Source organism: Perissodus microlepis, chromosome 20 (genome assembly GCF_051167445.1).
Source record: "Perissodus microlepis isolate ML-2025 ecotype Zambia chromosome 20, ASM5116744v1, whole genome shotgun sequence".
NCBI classification, from domain to species: Eukaryota; Metazoa; Chordata; class Actinopteri; order Cichliformes; family Cichlidae; genus Perissodus; species Perissodus microlepis.
Genome location: NC_140480.1, coordinates 29,342,866 through 29,363,879, shown reverse-complemented (window position 1 = coordinate 29,363,879; position 21,014 = coordinate 29,342,866). Strand labels below are relative to the sequence as shown.

General features: G+C 38.5%; 2 protein-coding genes across 2 annotated transcripts; one reads left to right on the top strand and one right to left on the bottom strand.

Moving 5' to 3' along the window:
- The first annotated feature begins 1,924 nt into the window (after positions 1-1,924).
- On the top strand, positions 1,925-3,240 carry LOC146364830 (lysophosphatidic acid receptor 6). The gene has a single exon (XM_084917548.1). It carries the CDS (start codon positions 2,133-2,135, stop codon positions 3,099-3,101), a length of 969 nt encoding a protein of 322 aa, XP_084773674.1. The 5' UTR covers positions 1,925-2,132; the 3' UTR covers positions 3,102-3,240.
- ints11 (integrator complex subunit 11) lies at positions 3,203-20,704 on the bottom strand. Its single transcript, XM_084917547.1, has 17 exons — positions 20,472-20,704; positions 20,130-20,227; positions 18,282-18,355; positions 17,957-18,185; positions 17,744-17,842; positions 17,628-17,662; positions 15,041-15,179; positions 14,868-14,932; positions 14,270-14,459; positions 14,098-14,181; positions 13,921-14,010; positions 11,229-11,391; positions 11,033-11,143; positions 9,173-9,234; positions 8,749-8,891; positions 8,473-8,602; positions 3,203-3,511 (listed from the first exon to the last, which is right to left on the bottom strand). The coding sequence occupies exons 1-17, from the start codon at positions 20,497-20,499 to the stop codon at positions 3,446-3,448; spliced, it is 1,806 nt and encodes a 601-aa protein (XP_084773673.1). The 5' UTR covers positions 20,500-20,704; the 3' UTR covers positions 3,203-3,445.
- Positions 20,705-21,014: the final 310 nt, after the last annotated feature.

The window sequence follows — 21,014 nt, the reverse complement described above, 5'->3', positions numbered from 1 at the left end:
CAGTATGCATCAGTGGGCAAGATACTGAACCCTGAGTTGCCTCTGATACATCTCCCAATGTTTCAAACTGACAGAAAAATAAAACTATATTTTGGAAGTCATTATTATTCAAGACAGAAACGTGGGACTACCTTGCAATCTCTTTACTGTGTTTTGACAACTGACTCAAATCAGTCATTGGACTATGAGTCCTTAAGGTCATGGAAAGGAGAGCTCTTGCTTTACAGTGCGTTGGCTGTGTGTTTGTGTCTGTTCATGCCTACTCAGTGAAGAGGAGCTTTGGGCCATTTCACCTTCTGACTAGCTTTCATTTTGTGACTAACTTCTAGGGTTTTCATCTGTGCTCTTTGGTGGGTATAGTGGCTTGGCTGTCTCTTTCAGTTTAATAATAACAAAAAGAATCTATTAGCTTAGGCATAAAACTGGGTTCTCAATTAGAGTACAAAAGTACTATATAATTATCCAGTAATGGGTAAAGCTGGACCCCTGAAGTGTGTGAACAGTTACTTTTTAATATTTCACCCACTTATGGTGACTGCAGACAAAAATGTGTGCTTCACACAAAGATGATATGAATAGCAGCACTTATACCATATATTCACTTCCTTAAAAAAAACCCAAAACAACAGGCTCCATCACTTTTTGCACCCTGTTGTGATACAGACAGTCTGCAATCATTTGAAATGAAAAACGAGATAAACTTGCAACATAAAGATGCAAAGATGTCATTCTTACCACTACAGGGCACACTGCAGATTACTCAAACCTTGTTAATGAGAGCTTTCAGTTTACAGTTTGCAAGAATGATTTAAATCACGTTTTCCTTTACCAACATGAGTCACTGGGTGTATAATGATGCAGTTTCATTTAGTCAGTTTCACCTATTTAACACTGAAACTACTACACAGGCTAGAATGGATGTGTGTAGAATGGTTTGATTTGTCAGAAACGTCCATTCCAAAGGTTGTACAAATAAGTAAAATTGAAAAAACACACAAAAAAACAGGTTTAACGCCACACTCTGATTTTAGATTTTTATCTGCATGGCAAGCCTTCAGGTACAATATGAGAGAAAGTGAAAGATGTTTGTGTGTTTTGCAATATTAAAAGAAAAACCACAACACCAATATGGCAACTCTCAAAGAATGTAAAAACTCCATCCAGCCTGATGGAAATGTTGTCAAATTGTGGGGGAAGACTGAACAGAAAATTTCCATTCACTGCAACACTTTGTATATTTGTATAGTATGTAAATGATGCTTTTGGACTGACGCGAAAATGTTCTGCTTGTTTTACACATGCAGTACTAAGCTAACGCATTAAAAATACAATCAAAAATAACCACAAGCTGTTAAGCTGTATGCATTTACACTGAAGAGGGTGGGTGATAAAAGTACACTGTAGATCGTCATACTTTGGTTTCCTGTGCCTGTCTCTTTGAAACAGGAAACTACACTGTCTGAGCAAAAACCAGCATGTTACATACCCTCTGTAGTCAGAAAGAAGCAGCACAACCAGGAGGTTTCATCGTGTTTTTGGTCTGCACTTTCTGCATGTGGATATCAAACGGAGTCCATAAACGACTTGGTGAGCAACTTTATATATTAATGATAATATTCCACACATATACATAATTTTAGTAATTTATCTATCAAAAAAAAAGACTTTAGAAAATGTTTCATGAAACCTGCCGAGATTGTAAAAAAATCACTGTTCTCTTAAACTTTACAGCAGAAAAGTAAAAATTATTAAACATCTAAGAACACTTTGTCATCGTTTATTATTGAAGATGATTTACTTTATTGGTTTAATTTGTGGACGGTGACTGTTTGCCTTGTTATGCTTTACTTTTGTTAATTCCTTGAATAAGTTAAATATAAAATCCTACATTACTCTTTGTTTTAATAAACCAGATGAAAGCGTTTTCTGGAGCAACAATAAGGTGTTAAAAGCAGAATCTACTTTAAATGTTTCTGATCAGCTTGTGTTTGCTGTTGTGTGGAACTGAAAGTGGAAAAACTCTGAATGGAAATGTGTGTGTGTTTGTGTTGCAGGAGACAAACTGTGATGCTTCATTTTCGAGAACCATCCTACGCTTCTTTTGATATGACCAAGAAAAATACCAACCTGCCATGATGAATGTGACAAACGATGACTGCAACATCCAAACGCAAGAGTACGAGTATCATCTATTCCCGGCCGTCTACATCCTCGCCTTGCTTGTGGGTTTGCCGGGTAACCTGGCAGCCCTTTTCGTCTTCACCTTTAAGATCACTCACCGCACGGCCTTCAGTATCTACATCAGCAACCTGGCGGTGGCGGACATCATCATCCTCTGCGTTCTTCCCTTTCGGATCCACTACCACATAAACAGGAACAACTGGGAGTTCGGGGACTTCACCTGCCGCCTCACAGGGACTCTCTACTACGCCAACATTTACATGAGTATCGGCTTCATGACATGTATCTGCGTGGACCGCTATATGGCCACGGTGCACCCGCACAATTACCTGAGGATGCGGAGCCCCTGGTGCGCTCTGATTGCGAGCGTGGTGCTCTGGTGCGTTGCCGGAGTGGCCATCCTGGTCTTCATACTCATGGGGCCTCTGAAAACCAACTCAGACAATTCTCAAAACCTCAGTTGTTTTGAAAATTTCGCCAAGATAGAATGGGACACTCGTCTGGGGCCATACAGCATACTGGGCCTCGTCTTTGGCTCCTTGGTGCCCTCCATAATCATCCTAGTGTGTTACCCGCTGGCCGTGAGGCGCATTTCCCTGATCCAAACTAGAACAGCCCAAAAAGCTGTGAGGGTCATCTACACCATCCTAGTTATCATGCTGCTCTGCTTCCTGCCTAACCACATTGTGTACTTGCTGCACCTCCTTTACCGCTGGGAGATGATCCAAAACTGCTCCTTTGGCAGAGTCATCTACAACGCCCGGCGGGTCACCATGGCGCTCATCACCCTCAACACATGTCTTGACCCTGTGCTCTACTATGTCACCACCAGCCACTGCCACTGGGAGCGATTAAAGATGACATGGCTGTGGGGAGCGGTGAGCCGGAGGAGGGGGGTTTATACCATCGCAGTGAACTGAGGACGGGGGCAACAACACACTTACTGTAAATACAGCTGTAAATAAATAAGACTCTATATAAGCGTCATTATCACTGGACATGTAACTGGAGGACTGCAAAGACTTTTCTATAAAAGTGTTTATTTGTGCAAATAAAGGAATAAAACAGAATTCAAATGGTCTTTTTTTCCTCAAAATGAGTCAATAATACGAAAAAAGCCTCTGTGTGGTACATGTAAATAAAGGCAGCAGCTCTTTTGTTGAAGTTTACATGTAGACATTTAAGTTTCTCTGCACTTGCATGGAGATTTTAACTAAAAATGAGCATCTTCTAGTGTGAATGTCCTTTGAGGCTAAAAGTTGCTTCAGCAGATTCCAGATGGAAGACCCTTTTTCAGCAGGGATGAGAGGAAGCTCCCCAGGTCCTCATCCTGACGAAAGATAAGAAAACAAACCAAACATTTTAGGGAAATAAGAAAATTAGCATCATGTTTGAGCTTGGCACAAATTAGATTTAAGGAAGTAGCTCAGGGGTTTCCAAACTTTTAACCTCATCGGGGTTTTCCAGCCTCATAAAGGGCCTGGCTATACATGAAAGTATGATTGGTCTGCGTACAGTTAAGCACAAAATCTACTTTTTTGTTTATCAAATAGCCTGAAATACAGGGAATGCACATACTTCTATCAGGTAACACGATGCTTTGCAAATCAATAAATAAAAGCCCCAAATATTTGAAATACAATTCTCATGATTTTCTTTTGAAGAAGGCCAAAACCTCCTTCACAGATGGAAATCTTACTTATGGGTCCTTAACATTAGAGAATAACACCTGCCACAGATTAGAAAAAAAGATGAAAATCGCAATTAAAAACATAAATTGTTTCTTACTCTGGTCCATCTTATTATGACTAACTCGTGCTAAGCTCCACTGATAAATTATAGTGAATTTGCTCTGTAGCTAATGATTCTTGTTTGTTAACAATTAATCTTCAATTATATTTTATAATAATTAGATTGTTAATTAGACCAAATGAAAAGAAAAATGCTCATCAAAATGTCCTAAACACCAGAGTTGTTCAGTTTTAATAGACATTACAGGCTGAAAAGAAAACCATTACATTTGAGAAGCTGAAACAAAAACATGGTAAAACATGATTTTACAAACTATTGAATATATTTACCATTCAAATTATCTAGTATATGTGTATTTATCCTTTAAACATCTTAATTTTAGTCAACCTCTGAAGCACACCTCATTGGATTTCATTTCATGGATTAGTAACAACATTCCTACAATCAACTTCGACAAGACCACATTTTAAAAAACACTCCAAAGGGAATCTAACCAATAATTTGCATTTTGGATCTTACATTAATACACTGTCGACATATCTTCCACTTGTTTTTTTAGATGGTGGTATCTTCATAGGAATTATTTGTCTTCAAACCTCCCCTGCACGGTTTGATACTTCATCTTTACTGTGTTTTCATAGAATGTGCAAATAAGTAAAATTAAACATAAAATAATATTAAAACAGTAATTTTACAATAATTTTACTGTTAGTCACTCAGGCTTTGTTTATATAACACTTTTAAAATAAAATGCAATTTAGAGCACTTCACAAGCAACTGATTCATCGTCTATAACTAAGTAAGCGGAGGTTACTACAACTCACCCGGTTGAGTTGGTAACCCATTTTACTGAAGACTAGAACCCTTACTGCAGATACCTGGAATTGAGGCTACATGTCTTATGTGCCATTTCTCTTCCATTTGTCTACCCTTTTCTCCGGTTTTGTCCTGTCCTATCAAAATGAAGGCTAAAATTCCACAAATCCCCCCCCCTCCAAGACGTCCTGCACATGATCTTTTGCAATTCATGAATAACATTAATTGTTCAGCGCAAGTCTTATTACACCCATACTTTTCCTGTCATCAAAAGGATCCTTCAGCCTTCTTCCTTGAGGTTCTCTAAAGTTCTCAATTACACCTCAACTACTAATCAAAGCGATTCGATATGTTAAGTCATCAAAAACTGTAAAAATAAAAACTTTCTTAGTTGAACCTGTGCAACACCAGTTGAAGTTGCAAGACATAAAAGATATAAGAAAGAGGCATAAAATGCACAGTAGAATATTCTGTTTTTTTACCCTCTGCTCTTTGCACGGAACGCACAAAACCACAGAAACCTCTTTTCTTCTTTCCACTGTGACGGAGTTTAACAGGCTGGTTTCCCCACCTTCTACTTTCCCCTTATTCTCACTTTCAAAGCCCCTACTCTCATACTGTCCACCTACGCGACTGTTTTTACTCCCCCTGGCTGAACTGCTCACCATCAGGCCTGTGTAGGCACATCTTAACAGAAGAACTGTCATCTCCTGAGCACTGCGGTCCCAATTTTACTTGAGTCCATCACTGATAAGGATCTAGGACAGTAAACCATGATATTTACATTAACCTTTATCAATCTTCTTGCACTCATTGCGGTCACAATGGATCCCTCTCTGCGAAGGTGGTTGTTGTTTCACGTGCCAAAATAAATCACATCTTGCAAATACAGTTGGCCTCGTTGTTGATATGAGCTGTCGGACTGTGCTGTAACTCTTTGAATATTTCTGCTGCATGCATTAGTGTGACCCAGCTTTAAATTCCCTTGTACACCTTTAAAAAAATATTTACAAAATTCACAGTTCACCAACTTGAAAAACTGGAAAAATCCAGATAAAGTTACTAGAATTTAAAATTCCTTAGGAGCTGTACAAGACTATTGGAAAATAAAAGCAGGAAATAAATTATACCAGAAGCAAAGAAAACGTCCCTCACAGAGCTCAGTGACTTCAGATCAGGAAGATTAATGCCAGATTTAGACCAGATCCTTTAGGTGTGTTTTGGTGGTATTTCATAGCGAACTGTTAGCCTCCACAGCCCCACACATACAAACTAACACACACACGGTGATCGACAACAACTAAATCCAACCTTGACTTGCTTCTAATTTTATCAGATGAAATCTAAACACACACTTTTAGTTCTACCACATCACATTTGTTGGAATAAACTTGTGTAAACTTCCCCAAGTGCAGTGAGTCACCAGTTCTATTTAACAGGAAGAGTAAAGTTTAATATCAAACACCTCCGAAACTACTGAGTCTTTAACACTTGCAAAGGTTAACGTTTGAGACCAATCTCATCCAAAAACCCTGAGTGTGACATTTACGTGCTCACTCATTGGACCAGAAGACATCGTGATTTAGAAATAACTTGTAAACACATTTGTTTTGCATCTCCCTTTCTTTTTCTAGCAGCCTTTCTACTTATTGTTTTATTTTATTTTAATTTATTTATTTTCTCTAAATGATTTTTTTTTCTTTCAAAGAAAAAAATACATAAAGCGAGTTTACATTAACGTTTAAGAGGAAACTGGAAACTCACAGGTTGAGCATGAAGTTAATGTACAGTCATGATTCATTTAAGAAGAAGGTGCAAAAAGGCATGACTGGAAAAACTCTATTCAACTGCAGCATAAAGAACAGAAATATGACATTTATATTTGTTTTTTGTATTAATTTCAGTGAAGGTACTTTCCATGGCACGACACCCCACCAGAGGTGCAGAAAGGAAACCTTGTTGCCACTTTCCACTGCACTTTGTGACACTTACTTTTGCTTTTCTTTTGGATAGGGCAGCTCCAATATTCAAGTCCTTACTATATATTTGTGACTATATTATGTACTGAGCTACAGAAAGCTATCAGTCTAATCATCTTTAGCTGATTTTAGTCTGTGTTTGGTCTGTTTATTGGTAAATTACTACAAGTTAATGGAAAAAAGAAAGTATAAACAAGATTACAACTAAATATAATGTTACCCACAACGAGAGTATTTACAGGTCAGAGCAGGTCATCCAAGCCTTTATGTCTTCAAGATCTACTGTTGTTTAATCTGTAGTTTAAAGTTTGGAGTTGGCAGAAGTAAAATTGTAAATATTTATTATGCTTGAGTTCTGCACATCTAATTCTGTAAGACAATAAGAAGACCGGAATTACCAAAACTTTACAACTACGTCTAATCCACAGAGCTGGAGGATGCTCAAGTTGTTTTTCAAATATCACACGCAACTTCTTTCATTTCCTTAAAATGTGTGTCAGTGCAGCGATGATTTTAGCCACCATTAAGACCACATTTATATTTGTTAACCTGTAAAGAAATAGACCTTAACACTAGAACTCTCGGGGACTGTCATTTTTACCCCATCCTGCAACTACAGGAGCAGCAAGAAGTTATTTCTTGAAGAAGTTGGTAATTTCTATCTAGTTTTTGTAATTAGAAGTAATATTTAAGACTATGTCTTAGGGGTTTTACTAATGATTTTGATTATTTCACTACACACTGCAAAGTTACACTGACCAACCTTGTGTTGTTAATGGATTACCTCAGATGTTCCCCGGACTGAAGTCTGGTCCATTTTCAGCATCTTTTTCCTGCCATGTCATCTCTGCTCATCGGGAATCTCACATGAACTTTTATTGAGGGGGGAAAAAATCCCCCAGCCTCACTATGCTAATGTGTTTATATATCCTAACCAAAGCTCTGTAGCTAGCCACCTGGTAGCACACCATTATATACTAGTGTCTTCACTTAAGTCCAAAGTGATACCAGAGCTGTGCGTTTTAGTTTTTTAGAAATCCCTCAGTCAGAACATTGCGCATCATCTCTAGATTGAAACAATCGAGCTAACACCCTGCCAACTTCTAACTCTGTTAGTTTGTAAATCCTCTTTTTCATGGATGCCTGGATGATAACTTTGTTGTAACACCTGGAAGAGCAGCCGCTCTGATCATTTTACTGAAGATTAAAGAATCTGGACCGTTTTTAACTCTCAGTGATGCCACAGTGTTTGTTTGAATCTGGGAACTGAAGAAGAGTTTGGACCCAGAAACAGCTAATGACGTCAGACTTAAGAGGTGGATTAGCTAAGACAGCTGGATAAAGGAAAGATTTTTTAAGTAAAGGCTCAATTATAACCTGTTAATAAAGATCAAGCGATCATATATAATCTTCTACCTCCTCTCAATTAAGTCCAAAAAAATGGCATAAAATCTCCTGTACACTATATACATTATATCTCATGTTACATGTCTAACTTCTGTTTTCCAGCATCCTGTTGTTCCTTCACAGAATTTCATTGGAAAATTATTTCATATCTCAAAACAGTGATTCAATAACTAGATGATTAGGGGAACTACCAGGCTTCGACTGCATAGGCAGTCCTCTAATGTATCTTTTTACCACCCCACTGTATGTCTATCAGTTCTCTATCTTGTTGCTGTTCAGAGCATTTAAAAGAATAAATAATAACGAAACGCTCCAAAAATAATGTCCATGTTTTCACCTGGTAACTCCAGGAAAGCAGCAGGACTTTGGTGTTGGAGTCTTCGGCAGAGGAGGAGACTTTGATGACGATAGACTCCACGATGACTGTGCCATCAGGGAGGTGCTGGATGGTGTAGCCTTTTAACACACTGAAGCAAAGAAAAGCAAAATGATCTAATTTGATAATTATACTGAGAGAAACTGAAATCAAGCAGACTTTAGAACAAGCAGATAATAAGGCCGACACATTCGCATTAATCATTAGCTAGTGGCAGATTAGTGACCTCACTCTCACCTCTTAAGGTGCGTGTAGATTCTGTGGAGCGTGTCGGCGTCGCTGTGCGGATCCTGGAGCTGCACGTGGCAGGTGAACCGTAACTGATGCTCATTGAGGCCCAGCTCCTTCAGGGCCTGCTCTGATGATACCAGCTTCAGACTCTGTGTAGTGAAAGCCACAAGGGGGTAATTATCATTATACGGTAAATAATAACTGAGCAACTGCACGCCACAAATGAAAGGGATACAGCTGCCAGTTTATTAGGTACACAGATCTAAAGTTAAACCACACAACGTGATGCAACGTTACTAAAATATATCAAAGCAAGTTCTAAAATAACTAGACACAAAATTGAGTCCTCTTAAAGGTAGATCTTGATCTTCATGTATATTTTGGCGTTTCAAAAAAATTCTAAAAACATGTTATAAATCATGAAGCTTACGTTTTCCTTCATGATGAGCGTTCCGTGCATGGTGCGAGGTTTTTTGGGATCAGGCAGCGGCCCTACAGCACAGCAAATAAGATACATCATTGTATAAACTGCTACTTATGCTCAAAATGAATAAAACAGTGAACAACAATACAAGTCCTGCAACAAAGGCTGTCAGTAGGGTGAAGTTCAAGAAAAGTGAGCAAACCTATATTAACCTCTTTGAACTAGAGAGGTGGTCTGCTGAGGAAGTTTCATAGGTTAGTGAGGTAAACTGAGGCTAAAGGGTGTCACAAAAGTAGTTTTAACATAGATCACCATGGTAACTTATGCTGAACATGTAGACTGGTCTGGAGAAGGTTACGCTCAGCGTTTCAGTTAGAAACTGTCTGGAAACGCCACGTGAATTCACAAGTTTAATGATTTCCTGCCAGCATTCTGCCTCTTCATTATTCTTTTATTTGAGGTTCCAGGGCTGACTTTTTCTACTTTATGTTTTTTATTGTCCGTCACCCATTCCTCTGACACATGTCTGACAGATGCAGGCGGAGCTCAATCTGTCAATTCTGTGTAGAATTAGAGCAAAATGGTGCATCAAAGGCCCCTTTTCCATGTGATCTTTTGTGCAGAAAGCCTGGGTTAACACAAAAGGTTGATAGCCAGTGTTGCAACTGGGGTTTCAGGTATCATCAAGCCAGCAAACACAAAGAAAACCTGGTTACGTTGAACTTGATTTATAGTACACCTCTCTGGAGGCCAGGCACTATTGCTTATAAAACCAGTGCCATTTTAAAAGGTTTACCAAGGAGGGTGCTTTCACTGAAGAGGCACCTTCTATAACTAAAATGAATGTGGCATTCGTTTGACTTCCTTTATAATGAATCAAATTGTGTTAAATTGTAGTTTAATATAAAGAATGTTTATAGCATTTAATGTATTTTTTTTTTACTGATGAAGTAAAATTGTCAATATTTGCTTCAGTTGAGCAGTAACCTCACTCTGTATTAGTGGTAAGATGAGTTATCTTAATAGAAAATCTTCCCGAGTGTCCACAGAGCTAACTGTGGACACTCGGGAGGATTTTGTATTTTTGTATTAGGTTGTTCATTTTGGCCTCACAGTTTGAAGTGGTTACTCACAACACTTGTGGATATTTTTATTCCAGGTGGACATTAGAAAGAACAGCCTAAGGCTTATGGGGCGAATAATTCAACATCTAATTGGAATTAGATGTTGAATCTTTTAATATGACAAGTTGTTTTCAAATCTCATGAGCTACAACAAACAGATTGGCCACCGTTAATCCCACATTTCACATTTTAGAAAATGAGTACAATGATTATCTGTTTCTTTTTTAATATGTACAGACATACTTTTAGCTTTTGTGCATTTATATATTTTAGTCTTGCAGAAGTACTCATATTTTTTTGGGTATAATGTTTTAATGAATGACCATTTATGGCTCGTAAGTCTTTTACCTCGTTATCACGGTATACTTCTGATCAGGAACTGAAGATTTACACTTACTAACTTACTAACAAAAGAGAAAATGCACTAAAGTCTAAATTACCAGGAACTGGGACAAAATTCAGCAGTTCTTGGAAATCTTAAAAACTAGGTGACAGTTATACAGTCATAAAGCTGCTGCTGTTGTAATGTCCCCACTTACATGAGCACTCATCCTCTGAATGTCACATAAATGACATTTGCCATTACCACAGCTAATGTGGGTCACAATTCTGAATGGAGGAGGCACAAAAGGTGAACAACTGTTTTCTGCCAACCAATCTCAGGACAAATAAAGCTAAATCTGAAGTGAAACTAAGTAGGCACATTGCACCTAAACCATTATTACCGCAGAAAACAAGTTACCTCCGAGAGCCATCTCCCTCTTCAGTAGGTTTAGTGAGATATCAACGGGCACGCTAGGGTTTGTGGTCACAGTCGTTGTCTCTCCATTAGCGGGCATGTAACAGTCGATACCTGTCATTAAAAGAAGGGAAGCATTAAATGTGAGCATGTTTAACTAATTTTAAGCTTTACTGATGAGCGGACGGTCTGCACTCACTGAACTCCTGCTCGATCTTCCCCTTTAGGAACTCCATTTTTACCGCCTCTCCGTGCACGAGCAGCATGTTGCGAGGCTCTGCCATGCGAATGAGCTGCATGATTCCTTTGGCGTCTGCATGTGCACTGAACGACATGTACTCAACCTGCAGCTTCACATCCAACTGTAAGAATCACAGAGAGATTTAGAGTCAATGTAGAGCGTTGGCTATGCTGATCAGAGACATTACAGGATATTAAAGAAGACATTATTGCCTTCAGGTGGTGCAACTAAGCTTAGTTTAAAAAGTAGGGCTAGTTTCACAAAAATATTTAAAAGAGGTCTAACCCAACAGAACAATCTTTCTAATGCAACTTAGTTTCTTAGGCTAATCTAACTTAGTTTACTCAAAAGCAATAAAGAATGGCTCATTTAACCTAAAAAAGACACATTTTACTTCCATGCTAACTTTAGGAATGGTAATAATGAGTGACATTTATCTATAAGCAACAGTCAATAACAAAACAACAAAAACAAAACTTTCGTGTAAAATGTTATAGGTGTATCGTCCTTGTAACAGTGGAATTCTTCTAAATGACTGACAGTTTCTGCAAAGATAAACAGATAATCAGTAAGATACTGTCACCTCGGCAATCATTTTTTTCACCTTTAAAAATAAAATCTTATTTATGACTATGCAGTTTTCGGTACTGGATGAATTTAGGTATCTATCTGAAGTCTGACTATTTGGTTAAACTAAACTATAGTCAGTCAAGGTCTGCTGTTGTAAAACCAGATACATGACACATGATACCAAAAACTCAGTCCTTTTCAATATGGTTATTGATAATAACCATCTTATTGATAATAACCATATTAAAAACTAAAAATATATCACATTATTGTTGTTTTTTGGTATAGTTTTCTAAAGCTCGAACGTTACTCTCATACTAGAGTAAATTATTTTCCAAGAAAAGCGACAAAACACACATTATTAAAAAAATCGCCATCAAAGAACAAAAAAAACCTCCCAAAAACAAAAACCCGTCATTAACAGGAAATATTTTGTCCCCTAATAACTGTGTAATGATGTGACAGGGCTCATATGTAACACAGCAGGCTTCATCAGTCTATTAAAGTGATGGTGATCTGTTACTCAGGTCAAGGTCACTTAAAAGTTTATGTGGTTTAAACCTTAGAGCTCAGTACATATACTATGCACATGATAGTGCTGTGCCATATAATATTCTCTGCAACAATACCAGTATAAACCTTTATGGGATATAAAAGTGTCATATTGTTATGTGTTTATCTGGAGAGCACAACAAGAAAATCTCACAGATGTCTGACATCTGTATCAGCCCCGTGTCAACTTCCAAGGACAATTTAGTAAAAAGGGAGCTACTTCAGCGATCTTTAACAAAGCACAGGGGTTTGTGGAATACGTAAGGAAAGTCTTCCTGCCAAAAGCGAAAACAACAAACTTCTTTCACCCAAATAAACGTTATAAAAGCTACCGTGGATTTTATGAAGGAACACGAGGAGGAGATGCTAGCAGGTGGTGATGAACAGCACCGAAGTAAACAAATGACTCAGCCAAGCAAGAACAAACAGTGGATGGAAATTACTGATGCGGTTACATGGAGCCTCGATCCAAAAAAACATCGACCCAAGTTACAACACCCAGGGTAAAAAATAATTTTCAATTTCAGTTTTATTATGTTGCCATGTCACACTTTTCCACTGAAAACACTACTACTGCTTTGTGCTTTCATTTGACTTACGGTGTGTCCGTCTATATACTGCTGCACCACTCTATAATGCTGCTGCTGGCACCTTGTGGCAATATCTTCACACTTTGAATCAGGTAGTCTATCATCAGTGACAGGCGCTAAATGGAAAAGGAGGATGGAAAATGCCCTTCATTTTTTATTTATTTAAATACTGCCACCTGCAAGCTGCACTCAAACAAATGTTTTTCTCTTTGAAAGTAGTATTGCATATTTCTTTCAAATATTGCGATACACTTTTGAGGCTATATCGCCCAACCCTAAGATACGGCACAGACAAACATGAGTGTGGCCCAGTAAAACTGTCTTTTCATGCTACTGTTGAAGGTTTTGTGAGAAAAACAACTGAAATGAAAGACAGACGTGCAAACAACAGCATTAGCCACTACACTCACATGTAGTGCGAAGTGGTCAGATAATATAACCGTGTGCATGCTTGAAAGGGACCATAACGAGCTTCAGATGTTTTTTTCCCCCAACATATATATATATATTTATCAATAGGCCAGAAAGAACAGGTACATGTAGAAGCCTTTTTGTGTAAGGTAAAACTGACCAATTGCCTTAAATATATGCAGACTAGCGGTGGTTATGTTTACAGCTACTGGCCAGAGGCCCATTTTGAGCCTTTAGTGGTTCTGTTAGACAGAGACAAAATAGCAGGTCCGGTTTTTAATCTTTAAGCTAAACTAACATCTTCCCAGCTGTAAATGACTATTTAAGTGGTAATACTTGCTCATCTAAACTCTCCTCAATATAATGGAAAATTTGGAGTCACTCATTTTAGGATCTTTGCTACAACCGAGTTCACAGAAAAATGAGACTGGATGGAACGACTGAGGAGGATGTGAATAAACGATGTGACTTTATCTGCTCACCCCCTAATTTTTTTTCCCATCTTGAGAATATAAAGTAAGTCTTACCGTTGCTCTGCCTTCCATCTCCAGTTTCCTTTGCCCATTTAGGATTTTGTGACCGATTGTTCCCTGTACACAGTAGCCAGGCATGATAACCTAAAAAAAAGCAACACAAAAGCACACCTTTTAGGTTTTAAGTGTTACAGATTTCAAAAACGTTGTCCACTTCCTTATAATACTCACCATGTTCTTCTCATTGCCAGCCCATTTCTTGAATATCTGCAAAGACTGACCTGCATGCAGCATACCCGGTGTTGCAAACACCACCTGAAAGTGTCCACATTATTTTACTTCACTGCACTTTGACCTCTTCAGTGAGAAACTTCGCATACTTTTGATGCACAATGGGACTCACCATAGGACCGGGATTATCGGCGTAGGAGCGATCAAAAGCCTTGATGTGCTTAAATTCAAACATGTTTCTCTGTACAAAGGTTTTTCGAATCTTCTGGTTGGTCCACGTTATGAAAAGCTTGTAGTAATGATTAGCTTTCTCTGTCAGTCCAGTGGAGAAGTAGATTGGGGCCTTCAGGTTCATTCTCTCCCTGTGTGGTGAGAGGGCGCAATTAGAGCGTCTGTCCAAAGAGCCAGTGAAGAAGTTAATGTGCCACATTTATTCTATCAAGCTTAATAAATTGAATACAGCTACTTTAGGGAGCTGTCCAGACAAATATCAGCCCTTTTTATATTGTAATCATGTGCAATTACTCCACACTGAAAGGACTTTTTATTTAATTGGAATGTCAACAATTATGTGCTAGAAAAATTGCCTTTATCTGATATCATTCAGCCAGAGAACAGACCGTGATTATCTTCACGCATCACTGTCTTTGCTCTCTTCTTTCTAGCTTTCACAGAGACTTCCTTCCTTTTTAATAGAACCCATACAGCAAACAGAGATAAAAGGCACACTTGCTAATGTTTCTGAAGAGTCTTTTAAAACAGATCTGTACCAAAATGTTTCCAGCAGGATGCAGAGTTCTTGTGCTCGACCGAGGGCGAAAACTGGAATAAGAACCTGGAAGGTTGGGAAGAAAAAAAAGATGTTAGAAAATATATAATACTAAGATGAAGAAAACCCGACTACTCCCAAAAAATGCAATATTCAATAAACTTTAACCGTTACCTTTCCTCCTCTTTCTATGCTTTCATGAACTTTCTTCAGAAAGTCCCGCTCTCTGCACCTCTTTGAGTCACGGATGGTGGTGGCGTATGTAGACTCAGAGATGAGGATGTCTGGGCGACACTTATCGATCCACGCGGCACTGTGAATTTACAACACCAGCATTATGAAACTGTCACAGTCAAAAGCTTGGAAAAACCTAAGAATTAAAAGATGTTTTAATTATAATTTCCTATTTTCTAATTGGGGAATAAAACTAAAGACATCAAAACGAATAAATGAACAAATGTGGATTTATACAGTCAGCGCTAGAGGTTTAAACAAAGTGTGTATTTAATGTATGTGTAGAAAAAGTTAAGGCAATGGACTTAAAAATTCTCTCTAATGGCCAGCTATACAACCCAGACATTCAATGTCCAGGAAAACCTTCTTTTCTTGTTACTGCTGAATGTCTTGTAAGCTAACCAACTGAAACAAAAAGCGAGACATGCAGACAACAACATCACCCACTCATCTATGCTATTATCTTGTGGTCAGATGATGTAATCATATGCATGTCTAATAGCGACGTTGGTGCTTTCCTCCCTTATATATATAGTTATTAGGCCACAAAGATACATGCACAGTTGTTTTTAAGGTGAAGGTAACAGACATTTGAATCATTTTGAGCTTTTTTGTAGTGCTGCTTATGCTAAACTAAGACCTTCCTGGCTCCAGGTTGATATTTAAGTAGTACTGATTTGGTCATTTAAACATCCTTGAAGACAGTGGAAAGTCTGGAGCTACATCTTTCATAATCTATGCAACCCAATCCTAAAGATTACATTGCTTTATACCCCTTTTGACTAAGGCGGGGCTTACACTTTACAAAATAAACAAGCTGTACTCAGTAAGACTTTAAGCTAACATAGAAAGGTCATAGATCAAGTGAGCAGTAAGTATGTGTGACTGCAATACATTGGTACAGATATATGCCCTTTAGTGCTGAGTAACAGACTAAAATAGTAAACTTTCGTTGACCAAAACTGAAGCATAAACATCTTGAACAGTCTGTCCCAAACAGGAAGCCATAATATTTTATCAGATAGTTCAATCAAAATGCCGTGGCAGCCGTGCCATTTTTAAATATGTCACCAACAGTGTCCCTCACTCAGCTGTAACTAAAATCTGACATTGGGACCCATTCGACCGAAGTCATGATTCTGACTCAGCTAATGCCTATTTCTTGTATTTCTTAGTCCAGGCAGTACTTCTCTTCTAATTAGTCTCCCTCAGTAGTATATACACAGCGTCCTCCCTGCAGCTTATGTGGAGATCTGTCGCTGACTGAACTTTGGGAAGCATTGATGTGCCTTCTGATCTGAGCTGCTGTTAATTGGTGAAGTCTGAGCCCCTAATGAACATTTTCTGCAGCAGAGGTGACTCTTAAGTCTGTCTCTCCTAAGGCAGTCCTCACAAGAAACCGTTTCATCTGGGTGTTTGATGTTTAAAAGTTGTTTATATTTTCTGGTCTCACTCACCTTCATGTCTTAAATACTTAAAAGTGACTTTCTGTTCACTTTACTTGTTTGATTAAGGGTTGCTTTTAATACCTGCAGCGGTCAAATAGGGCTATTTACCCATTCACCCCTCTGTTGGGGATCCCTTTCCATGAATGACTGCATCAATGCAGCATACTGTGCAAGCGATCAGCTTGTGGCACTTAAGCTCATCTGCATTTATGAATAAGGTATTTCTCAGCTTCCTTTCTCAAGTCATGTAAGTTGGCTGGCCTATCAAGGACAGTAATGTCATGATTAGCAAACCTTTTAGTAGTAGTTTTGGCACTGTGGTCAGTTGCTAAGTCCTGCTGCAAAAGGAAATCTGCTTCTCCGTAAAGCTTATCAGCAGATGGAATAATACATTTACCCTTTAAATAAGCTCAGTCAGATCCCAGCTTTGATTTTTTTAAACACTGTTTAGAACAAACAGACCGGCCTCTATTGAATATTGAAATGTATTACTGAAAACCTCCCCATATATTTGAATAGTTGAGTACAACTCTAACACGTTCTTTAATAGTTTTTATGTTTTCAGTTGCTGTGTTGACCCCTAAAAGGGTGTAGTCAAAAGAAGAAAAGGATTCAAGCTTAAAAAAGAAACAGAATTAATAAAATAAAGCCATGGGATTCCAAAATTACAGCTTATTTTTCAACTTCTGATCATTTTTTTGATCCAGAAGTTATTTTATTTCGCATCGCTTGTGAAAAAAGCAATTTAACGGATGTATAAGCCGTTAATGGAGGGTCAACCTCAACAAGCAAATTGTCAGAAGAATAAAATTACTGAATGAAAGCAAGAAAGAAATACTGCATCTTAGGCTTTTGCGCAGATCAAAGTTAGGAATGATTTTAGGAACGACTCAAAGTAAGATTTTAAGAAATTCAAAATGGGCACTGGCAGTCTTAAATTTGTAAATGTATGATCTATTTTTTAAAGAGTTAAATAACTAAAAGAAAAACCTCAAACAAGTAGGTTTGTCCAACTTTCTGCTGACTGTGTTGACATAAAAACCAGAAGATTATCAAGAAACGCAGTGAAGTTCACTTACCCTAAGTGCCTGTCCGGTGTCATGTTATAGTCACCCTAAAATAAAAAGAAATTATTCTCAGATTGCAGTTGATAAATTCACCTACTGTGACAGAGCGCACACTTGTTTACACTCACAGTGTAGACCACAGACTCTGATCCTACTTTGATGTGAACCATAGCAGCTCCCAGGACATGGCCTGCATAGTACGCCTTGATCTCCAGCTCATCATCCACCTGCCAGCAGCACAAAACAGCTTGAATTGCCATCAAAAGAGAAGAAGCAGCTGGCGCAGAAGCAACTATTAGACATGTGTGCGTGTGTGGTCAAAAATGATGTCAGCACTGCACCTGGACAGTCTGGTGCAGGTTCAAAGGAATCACTTTCTTCATGCAGTCCTTGATCATCTGCGAAGTGAAGAAGTTGGTTTCTCCCTTTTTGTCAACAGTGATCTTCCGGAAATCTTCCAGTAAAATGGGGCAAATGGCTTTGGTGGGATGGGTCATGTAGATGGGTCCATCATAGCCCACCATCTCACTCATGTAGGGCAGAGCACCGCAGTGGTCCAAGTGGAAATGGCTGAAAAACGTAGAAAGGTGTACTATGTTCCACACATGGTTGAGATTATTAAAAAAAAGGTGCAATATGAAGAACATAACAAATAAGACAACAAACCTGATGATCACACAGTCCAAGAAATCTGTCAGACGCCCGTTCTGTGTTATATAAGAAAAGTCTGGGAAACGTCTCTGCAATGATAAAACAATCTGTTATAGGACTGTTACTAAATGGAAATCATCTTCTTTCAAAGGTAGAAAACAGTGCATTTAAAAAGGAGAGTCTCTTTTTTAGAAGGACTGTTTCATAATAGCTGTGTTTAAAATGCATTCCAAGTCAGAATGTACAGAAATACCAGCAGTTTGCACAGAGAAGCCCAGCCCACTTCTGCCAGCTTGGTCACACCTTTACTGCCAATGTAAGCGTTGAATAACAGAGTCCCACGTCACCCAGTGTCTGGGTATTGTGAACTGTCATTTAGTGCGCAGACACAAACGATAGTCACTGTGCGTTCCCTGACTCAAAGCTGCAAGGAAGTAACCCTCTCATCCATTGGGGAAAACGTACAGGTAGGGAACACAAGCTGTCTGCTCTCACCTACTGTAGGGCAACTCAAGAGGTTCCATTGCCTGAGCCACTCGCTGAGGTGAGTCCAACTATATCAAGTTTGAATCTCTCATCCTCACACACCAACTCAGGCTCCTTCTCCACCCAAAAAGTGATGTTCCATATACCACAAGCTAGTTTTGGAAACCAGGGATCGTCAGACCTCAGACCACCTTCTGATCCACCAACCCCCTATGGCCCCACTTTGTCCTTTTATTGCAATAAATTTGATGGTAAGGATTAAAGACAGTCCAAGACAGTAACAACTGTGTTATACTGCTAACACACCATCGGTTCTTCGAAAACATCCCGCAGACAGCAGGCTAACACAAAAAAATTAAGAACCCAAAGTTATGTTCAAGCTGAGTGTATGCAGACGCAGGCCCAGCAGGTAGAGCCTGATCTTCAACATGTAACGAAAGCATTGATGAGCAGTCAGACTCTTCTCTCTATCTTCTTAAGTAGAATCACTGTGGTGACCCCCTTTTAAGCCTCTTTGGGCTGATTTTCAATTTTACTTTGTGTTATTGTTGATTTTAAATAAGAAATATCATTAGTGTCCTCATTAGGATAGGTATTTGTGTCAGTGTGTGGGACTGTAGTCTCAGGTTTATATTAAATGATAATTATGTGACACTGTATTTCAGGTCAAGTTACACAGGAATGTGAAAGTGATGTTAGTAGCAGCAGTGTAATGAATTAACTTCTCCAATGAGTAATTTAGAAATATACTGCATTCATTTTACAAAAAGTAAACAGTAATGTGTACCACATTACTTTTCTGAGTAACAACTCCAAAACTGCATATAGATATCTGCTGGCTCCCCAAAAGCCCCAAAACATTTGCCAAAACCTGTATAGCACACATCAGCAAAATAGATGGGTTGGAAATTGTGCTTCAGCCCTCAATGTGGTAAAGGAAAACTATATATGTTAACAACAACAACAACAACAACAACAAAAAACCCAAACACTCCAACATGTCCAAACCATCTCAGCCTTAGCTCTTCAAATCACTTAACATGAAATGTCTCTCAAATGTACATATTTCTAATCCTAATGAAAATCTTAACTTCTTCAGACCTGCCTCCTGTCTTTTTGTCAGCAGATCTCACTACAGTCTTGTAAACCTTCCCATTGTAAAACAGCCTAGGTAGTGTTAACTTTTGCTGTCATATTTGAAACACTTCTGTTTCACTTTAGAGTCTTTTATTTTGCCCAAGTCTCATGTAGGGTTTTGATTTGGGATTCTTTTCAGTATGCTATGTGCAGGTTGCTTATAACTACCAATAAGATAAAGGAAACCAATAAGGGTAAAAAAAAATGCTTTTGCTATAACAAATGCATTATGTCACTCACATCATCGTTGTAGCCCATGTGCATCCCACAGTCCAACATTATGTTTTTGCCTCCGATGGAGACGAGGATGCAGCTCCTGCCCACATCCTGTCCAGCACCTTGGAAAGGCAGGACAGAAGATAAAAGTTCAGAATTACACTCCTTTAGTAATGGTAGTAAACACACAAGTGCGCAGCGGTAGGATTTAAAGGCTAAGTAGCATCACCAAATACAAACAAATCCCGAAGTGGTTTCTTTTCATAGCAAGGCAAATACTTAAATAGATCTTAAAAGTTTTCCAGCTCATGTACAATATGAATGTTGACGGAACTGAGGCGCTAGCTAGCTAGCATCTGTACTCACCGAGTGGCGTTACTTTTATTTCAGGCATGCTTTCTCATTGGGCAGCCTTTTTTTATATACACAGGTAAATGACACCAAGGTTACCTAAACGTCCAGGCTCTGTCAGCTGAATAACTTCTGAATTATATAGGAAAGTTTATTGTGTGTAGCTTTAAAACATGCAGCTAATATTATGCACTGACTTTATTTTTTTAGCAGCGTTGGGCTAACACGCAGGACTTCCGGCCAGTGCTTTCACAATAAAAACCCCCTTGCTACGAAAGCCTGCAGAAAACACAGGTGGAAAGGACCCGGGTAAGGTTTTGAAGACTATTTCCATATCTCATTTTGATAATCTATACTTCCTTTCAAGCAAACCATGAAAACAAATTCAACTATCTATATTTCTTGAAAAATACTATGTCTTCCACTTTTAATTATACTGAACTGATAGATGTGTGAATAGATATTCAGCATAAGGAATATGACACCTCTAAAAATGATTAACCAAGAAAAAGTGGCATCACGTAGTCTGGATAGCACTAAGAATGTAAGGGAAGGTTT

Excerpts from the sequence above, each read along its gene's own strand:
- LOC146364830 (XM_084917548.1), top strand. The coding sequence starts at position 2,133 with ATGATGAATGTGACAAACGATGACTGCAACATCCAAACGCAAGAGTAC.
- ints11 (XM_084917547.1), bottom strand. The coding sequence starts at position 20,499 with ATGCCTGAAATAAAAGTAACGCCACTCG. Across the intron at positions 14,011-14,097 it reads CTGGCAATGAGAAGAACATG|GTTATCATGCCTGGCTACTG; the intron begins GTGAGTATTATA and ends GCTTTTTTTTAG. Across the intron at positions 9,235-11,032 it reads GAGGGAGATGGCTCTCGGAG|GGCCGCTGCCTGATCCCAAA; the intron begins GTAACTTGTTTT and ends GCTGTGCTGTAG.